The sequence below is a fragment of the Eleutherodactylus coqui genome, chromosome 10 (genome assembly GCF_035609145.1).
Source record: "Eleutherodactylus coqui strain aEleCoq1 chromosome 10, aEleCoq1.hap1, whole genome shotgun sequence".
Lineage (NCBI taxonomy): Eukaryota > Metazoa > Chordata > Amphibia > Anura > Eleutherodactylidae > Eleutherodactylus > Eleutherodactylus coqui.
This window is the reverse complement of record NC_089846.1, coordinates 46,307,441-46,315,675: the sequence shown is the minus strand read 5'-3', so window position 1 is coordinate 46,315,675 and position 8,235 is coordinate 46,307,441. Positions and strand designations below refer to the sequence as shown.

The window sequence follows — 8,235 nt, the reverse complement described above, 5'->3', positions numbered from 1 at the left end:
TTACGTCTCAGAAATATGTCCATGTGATCTGATGCATTGGAATCCAATGCATTAGATCAAAGCGTATATCAGGCGTATATACGCTGGTGGGAAAGAGCCCTTAGCAAGACTATGAGTAAACCTGCTGGATTTTTTAGTTCTAGATTCACTGCAATAATTAAAAAATGGTTGCAAAGGTGCACATAGGTGACATACCCCATGTAGAATCATAGAATTAGAGTTGGAAGGGAGCTCCAGGGCCATCAGGATACACTAAATCATCCCAGACAGATGTCTGTCCAGCCTCTGTTTGAAGACTTCCATTGAAGGAGAACTTCAATGTAATGTAATGTAATGCAAGTATGATAGTTGGGCATATTACACATGGCTTATTATATGCTAGATTTTTGTATATTTCCTATATACAGTAATTGTAGGAAGTGTAGACTTAATATGATCTAGCGATTGAGGTCATAAATATCCCAAATTTTGAAATAGATATTACATGTATTTACGTGTTTACTATCTCATAGGAGACGAGAAAAGGGAAGGAAGTTGTATCACTAGAACGATGAAATGGAATACATACAATGTAGAAAAGGGAATCTTCACATTCTTCTGAGTCACTTCAGCGTAGAAGAACACGCCAAGAAGAAGAAGAATGGCACATAACTCGGTCATTGGCCATATCAAGTGGTTTTTTGTGTTTGCCATTTGTTTTTCAGGCAGAAATGGTGAGTTATGATTTTTTTATGCTTTGCCAGCAAATTAGTTGAGATTTTATGGACTTTTTTTTATAGATATAATTTCTTTACTTTTTAAAACATTTTTATTATGCAATGTAAAAAACATTTCACATATTATTAGCAGTTGTAGTATTGTTAGTAGAGATGAGCGAGCATACTCGGTAAGGCGATATACTCCAGAGAGCATCGCCTTTTTCAAGTGCCTGCTGGCTCGTCCCTGAAGATTCGTGGGGACCGCGGGGGTCAGGGGCGGCGCGGGGCAGCGCGGGGGAGCAAGGGGGAGAGTGAGAGAGATCCCTCTCTCTCCCTCCCGATCCCCTCTGCAACCCCCCGATCACCCCCGCGGCCCCCCCGAATCTTCAGGGACGAGCCAGCAGGTACTCGAAAAAGGCGATGCTCTCTCTCTTGAGTATATCGCCTTATCGAGTATGCTCGCTCATCTCTAATTGTTAGGAATTCTTTGGACAATCGTTTTGGAAATCATGGGCTCGATCCCTCTGATTGGCAGATTTCAGTAGTAGACTGTTGTATAAATATTGTTTTGCCTTGTGCTACAAGATATATGGAACACTACATTGTATCCATTGTAAAGCCATCAGCAGAAATTCAACTCTCTCTTCTTGTTATATTGGAACCCCTTCCCAAGGGTAGGACAACAAGGTGTACAGAGGTGGCAGTCATACCTGGGCTCTGGTGCCTGAAAGGGTCAAATAACTCCTATTTTACTTAAGCATATGCCAGCATTAAAAATGGCACTTTGTAAGTGGGGTAGACTGTAGAACATTTTTTTGGGGGGATTCAGGAGTTTCAAGGTACGTTTCAGTGTCTTTTACTTCAATATAGCCTTTTATAAGAATGCCTTTTAGGGTATCTAGAAAATGCTTTTCAAAAGGTGTCCTGGATTATAAAATGTAGGGGCTTGATTTTTGTAGGGCAAGTTGTATTTTTTAATGGTACCATTAATGTATGGAAAACCATTTAAAAATCTCCAAGTCTGTTAAAATTGAAAATAGACATAATTTCACCATTTTTAGGAAGGTGTTCACTGTAACTTTACTTTTATTCTGTGGGTCAGTACAATTACGATGATATCAAAGGTTTTTTTGACGTTGCACTACTTAAAAAGAATAAATAAGTTTTCTGTCTAAGTGGCTCGATGAGGGCTTGTTTTTTGCGGTTCGAGCAGTATTATCTATTGGTACTCCCTTGAATGCGTACGACTTTTGGATTGCTTTATGTTCATTTTTCTCTTTTCGTACGGGGTAATCAAGAAATCCCAATTCTGTTGTATATGTTTTCTGGACACCATGTTGGAAAAATAATGTGATATTTTAAAAGATCAAACTTTATTCAACCCATCCTAGTTACATTCTGGCATTGATTTTTTACAGGTTGCACGGCCAGGGGCCACTTTTTTGTCAATCCCTGTAAACTAGAGATGAGCGAGCACCAAAATGCTCGGGTGCTTGTTACTCGAGACGAACTTTTCGCGATGCTCGAGGGTTCGTTTTGAATAACAAACCCCATTGAAGTCAATGGGCGACCCGAGCATTTTTGTATATCGCCGATGCTCGCTAAGGTTTTCATTTCTGAAAATCTGGGCAATTCAAGAAAGTGATGAAAACGACACAGCAACGGATAGGGCAGGCGAGGGGCTACATGTTGGGCTGCATCTCAAGTTCACAGGTCCCACTATTAAGCCACAATAGCGGCAAGAGTGGGCCCCCCCCCAACAACTTTTACTTCTGAAAAGCCCTCATTAGCAATGCATACCTTAGCTAAGCACCACACTACCTCCAACAAAGCACAATCACTGCCTGCATGACACTCCGCTGCCACTTCTCCTGGGTTACATGCTTCCCAACCCCCCCTGCACGACCCAGTGTCCACAGCGCACACCAAAGTGTCCCTGCGCAGCCTTCAGCTGCCCTCATGCCACGCCACACTCATGTCTATTTATAAGTGCGTCTGCCAGAGGAACCGCAGGCACACACTGCAGAGGGTTGGCACGGCAAGGCAGTGACCCTCTTTAAAAGGGGCGGGGCGATAGTCCACAATGCTGTACAGAAGCAATGAGCAATCCAATCCTGTGCCACCTCCATCTGGAGCTGCACACGTGGGCATAGCAATGGGGAACCTATGTGCCACACACTATTCATTCTGTCAAGGTGTCTGCATGCCCCAGTCAGACCGCGTTTTTTTATAAATAGTCACAGGCATGTACAACTCCGCAATGGGAATTCCGTGTGCACCCACAGCATGGGTGGCTCCCTGGAACCCAGCCGCTGTACATGAATGTATCCCATTGCAGTGCCCTGGACAGCAGAGCTAACGTCAGATGAAATGCAGGTGGGCTTCGGCCCATACTGCATGCCCCAGTCTGACTGGGGTTCTTTAGAAGTGGAAACAGATGCATTTACAACTCCCTGTGGACCCACAGCATGGGTGGCTCCCTGGAACCCACCGGCAGTACATAAAAATATCCCATTGCATTGCCCAACACAGCTGAGGTAGTAATGTCATGTTTAATGCAGGTGGGCTTCGGCCCACACTGCATGCCCCAGTCAGGCTGGGGTTCTTTAGAAGTGGAAACAGATGCATTTACAACTCCCTGTGGACCCACAGCATGGGTGGCTCCCTGGAACCCACTGGCAGTACATAAAAATATCCCTTTGCATTGCCCAACACAGCTGAGGTAGTAATGTCATGTTTAATGCAGGTGGGCTTCGGCCCACACTGCATGCCCCAGTCAGACTGGGGTTCTTTAGAAGTGGAAACAGATGCATTTACAACTCCCTGTGGACCCACAGCATGGGTGGGTGCCAGGAAGCCACCGGCGGTACATAACAATATCCCATTGCATTGCCCATCACAGCTGAGGTAGTAATGTCATGTTTAATGCAGGTGGGCTTCGACCCACACTGCATGCCCCAGTCAGGCTGGGGTTCTTTAGAAGTGGAAACAGATGCATTTACAACTCCCTGTGGACCCACAGCATGGGTGGGTGCCAGGAAGCCACCGGCGGTACATAACAATATCCCATTGCATTGCCCATCACAGCTGAGGTAGTAATGTCATGTTTAATGCAGGTGGGCTTCGGCCCACACTGCATGCCCCAGTCAGACTGGGGTTCTTTAGAAGTGGAAACAGATGCATTTACAACTCCCTGTGGACCCACAGCATGGGCGGCTCCCTGGAACCCACCGGCGGTACATAAATATATCCCATTGCAGTGCCCATCACAGCTGATGTTATGTCAGCTGTAATGCAGGTGGGCCAAAAATTTATTGGATTACACTGTAGGCGAGGGCCCACAAAAATTGGTGTACCAACAGTACTAATGTACATCAGAAAAATTGCCCATTCCCAACCGAGAGGGCAGGTGAAACTCATTAATGGCTTTGGTTAATGTGGCTTAATTGGTAACTAGGCCTGGAGGCAGCCCAGTTAAAATAAAAATTGGTTGAGGTGAAAGTTTCAACGCTTTAATGAGCATTGAAACGTATAAAAATTGTTTAGAAAAATTATATGACTGAGCCTTGTGGGCCTAAGAAAAATTGCACGTTCGGCGTGATTACGTGAGGTTTTTGGAGGAGGAGCAGGAGGAGGAGGATGAATATTATACACAGATTGATGAAGCAAAAAGGTCCCCGTTTTGGATGGTGATAGAGAACGATGCTTCCATCCGCGGGTGCAGCCTACGTATTGCTTACGTATCGCTGCTGTCCGCTGGTGGAGAAGAGAAGTCTGGTGAAATCCAGGCTTTGTTCATCTTGATGAGTGTAAGCCTGTCGGCACTGTCGGTTGACAGGTGGGTACGCTTATCCGTGATGATTCCCCCAGCCACACTAAACACACTCTCTGACAAGACGGTAGCCGCAGGACAAGCAAGCACCTCCAGGGCATACAGCGCAAGTTCAGGCCACGTGTCCAGCTTCAACACCCAGTAGTTGTAGGGGGCAGAGGCGTCACCGAGGACGGTGCTGCAATCGGCTACATACTCCCTCACCATCCTTTTACAGTGCTCCCGCCAACTCAGCCTTGACTGGGGACCGGTGACACAGTCTTGCTGGGGAGCCATAAAGCTGGCAAAGGCCTTAGAGAGTGTTCCCCTGCCTGCGCTGTACATGCTGCCTGATCTCTGCGCCTCCCCTGCTACCTGGGCCGCGGAAATGCGCCTTCGGCCACTAGCGCTGTCGGATGGGAAGTTTACCATCAGTTTGTCCACCAGCGCCCTGTGGTATAGCATTATTCTCGAACCCCTTTCCTCTTCGGGAATGAGAGTGCAAAGGCTCTCCTTATACCGTGGATCGAGCAGTGTGTACACCCAGTAATCCGTAGTGGCCAGAATGCGTGTAACGCGAGGGTCACGAGAAAGGCATCCTAACATGAAGTCAGCCATGTGTGCCAGGGTACCTGTACGCAACACATGGCTGTCCTCTCTCGGAAGATCACTTTCAGGATCCTCCTCCTCCTCCTCCTCCTCTGGCCATACACGCTGAAAGGATGACAGGCAAGCTGCATCTATACCCTCAGCAGTGGGCCAAGCTGTCTCTTCCCCCTCCTCCTCATGCTCCTCCCCCTCCTCCTCCTCCTCCTCCTCCGGCCATACACGCTGAAAGGATGACAGGCAAGCAGCATCTGTCCCCTCAGCAGTGGGCCAAGCTGTCTCTTCCCCCTCCTCCTCATGCTCCTCCCCCTCCTCCTCAACGCGCTGAGATATAGACATGAGGTTGCTCTGACTATCCAGCGACATACTGTCTTCCCCCGCCTCCATTTCTGATTCCAAAGCGTCTGCCTTTATGCTTTGCAGGGAACTTCTCAAGAGGCATAGCAGAGGAATGGTGACGCTAATGATTGCAGCATCCCCGCTCACCATCTGGGTAGGCTCCTCAAATTTTCCAAGGATCTGGCAGATGGCTGCCAACCAGGCCCACTCTTCTGTAAATAATTGAGGAGGCTGACTCCCACTGCGGCGCGCAAGTTGGAGTTGGTATTCCACTATAGCTCTACGCTGCTCATAGAGTCTGGCCAACATGTGGAGCGTAGAGTTCCACTGTGTGGGCACGTCGCACAGCAGTCGGTGCACTGGCAGATTAAACCGATGTTGCAGTGTCCGCAGGGTGGCAGCGTGCGTGTGGGATTTGCGGAAATGTGCGCAGAGCTGGCGCACCTTTCCGAGCAGGTATGACAAGTGGGGGTAGCTTTTCAGAAAGCGCTGAACCACCAAATTAAAGACATGGGCCAAGCATGGCACGTGCGTGAGGCTGCCGAGCTGCAGAGCCGCCACCAGGTTACGGCCGTTGTCACACACGACCATGCCCGATTGGAGGCTCAGCGGCGCAAGCCAGCGGTCGGTCTGCTCTGGCAGACCCTGCAGCAGTTCGTGGGCCTTGTGGCTCTTCTCTCCTAAGCTGAGTAGTTTCAGCACGCCCTGCTGACGCTTGCCCACCGCTGTGCTGCCACGCCGCGTGACACCGACTGCTGGCGACGTGCTGCTGCTGACACATCTTGATTGCGAGACAGAGGTTGCGTAGGAGGAGGAGGAGGAGGAGGGTTTAGTGGAGGAAGCATACACCCCCGCAGATACCACCACCGAGCTGGGGCACGCAATTCGGGGGGTGGGTAGGACGTGAGCGGTCCCAGGCTCTGACTCTGTCAAAGCCTCCACTAAATTCACCCAATGTGCCGTCAGGGAGATATAGTGGCCCTGCCCGCCTGTGCTTGTCCACGTGTCTGTTGTTAAGTGGACCTTGGCAGTAACCGCGTTAATGAGGGCGCGTACAATGTTGCGGGAGACGTGGTCATGCAGGGCTGGGACGGCACATCGGGAAAAGTAGTGGCGACTGGGAACCGAGTAGCGCGGGGCCGCCGCCGCCATCATGCTTTTGAAAGCCTCCGTTTCCACAAGCCTATACGGCAGCATCTCTAGGCTGATCAATTTTGCAATTTGCACGTTTAACGCTTGAGCGTGCGGGTGCGTGGCGTCGTACTTGCGCTCAAACTGTGGCGCTAGCGAAGTCTGGACGCTACGCTGAGAGATATTGCTGGATGGGGCCGAGGACAGCGGAGGTGAGGGTGTGGGTGCAGGCCAGGAGACGGTACTGCCTGTGTCCTCAGAGGGGGGTTGGATCTCAGTGGCAGGTTGGGGCACAGGGGGAGAGGCAGTGGTGCAAACTGGAGGCAGTGAACGGGCATCGTCCCACCTTGTGGGGTGCTTGGCCATCATATGCCTGCGCATGCTGGTGGTGGTGCCTCCCCAGCTGATCTTGGCGCGACAAAGGTTGCACACCACTGTTCGTCGGTCGTCAGGCGTCTCTGTGAAAAACTGCCAGACCTTTGAGCACCTTGACCTCTGCAGGGTGGCATGGCGCGAGGGGGCGCTTTGGGAACCAGTTGGTGGATTATTCGGTCTGGCCCTGCCTCTACCCCTGGCCACCGCACTGGCTCGGCCTGTGCCCACACCCTGACTTGGGCCTCCGCGTCCTCGCCCGCGTCCACGTCCTATAGGCCTACCCCTACCCCTCAGCATGGTGTATTAGCAGTAGTGCAGAAACAGAACGCTGTAATTAAATGTGCCGCTTATTGGCCTGTGGTTGGAGGCTGACTTCGTTTACGGAACCCCAGGAAATAATTTGCTGCAAGCCTGCTGTAACACTTAGCTGGCTGCGTATAAATTTGTAGAACTAATACCCCCAGCAGAGACCCAGAACACTGAGCACAGTGACAGGCAGGCCAAATAGATTTTTTTTCAAGATTTTTTTCAAAAGGACCACTGCGTATATTCAATCAATAGTATATGTCTTCTGGCCCTGCCTACACAATTCTGTCCCTGAACTGTGTCACGGAACTGCAGTGTTGCACTGTTATTAACTGCAACAGAGCGGTGATTTCAGAGCAGGAAATAATTTGGCGCAAGCCTGCTGTAACACTTAGCTGGCTGCGTATTTATTTGGAGAACTACTACCCCCAGCAGACACGGACCCAGAACACTGAGCACAGTGACAGGCAGGCCAAATAGATTTTTTTTCAAGATTTTTTTCAAAAGGACCACTGCGTATATTCAATCTATAATATATGTCTTCTGGCCCTGCCTACACAATTCTGTCCCTGAACTGTGTCATGGAACTGCAGTGTTGCACTGTTATTAACTGCAACAGACCGGTGATTTCAGAGCCAGGAAATAATTTGGCGCAAGCCTGCTGTAACACTTAGCTGGCTGCGTATTTATTTGGAGAACTACTACCCCCAGCAAACACAGACCCAGAACACTGAGCACAGTGACAGGCAGGCCAAATATTTTTTTTTTCAAGTTTTTTTTTAAAAGGACCACTGCGTATATTCAATCAATAGTATATGTCTTCTGGCCCTGCCTACACAATTCTCTCCCTGGAGTATTACTGCAGGGCGCAATGCTCTGCACGGCCGATATACCCCCCCCAAAAAAAGTGCAACACTGCTAAAAGCAGCCTCCACACTACTGCACACGGTTAGATGTGGCCCTAAGAAG

The 8,235-nt window shown here is 49.5% G+C and overlaps 1 protein-coding gene across 3 annotated transcripts in view; it reads left to right on the top strand.

The window, feature by feature from the left end:
* The first annotated feature begins 623 nt into the window (after positions 1 to 623).
* Positions 624 to 8,235, top strand: part of VSIG4 (V-set and immunoglobulin domain containing 4) — a 93,616-nt gene continuing 86,004 nt past the window's right edge. For all 3 annotated transcript variants that reach the window (XM_066580973.1, XM_066580972.1, XM_066580971.1), the window contains exon 1: positions 624 to 713. In XM_066580973.1, the coding sequence (XP_066437070.1) occupies positions 641 to 713 (73 nt within the window). In that variant the 5' untranslated portion in view covers positions 624 to 640. The remainder of the gene's footprint in view (positions 714 to 8,235) is intronic.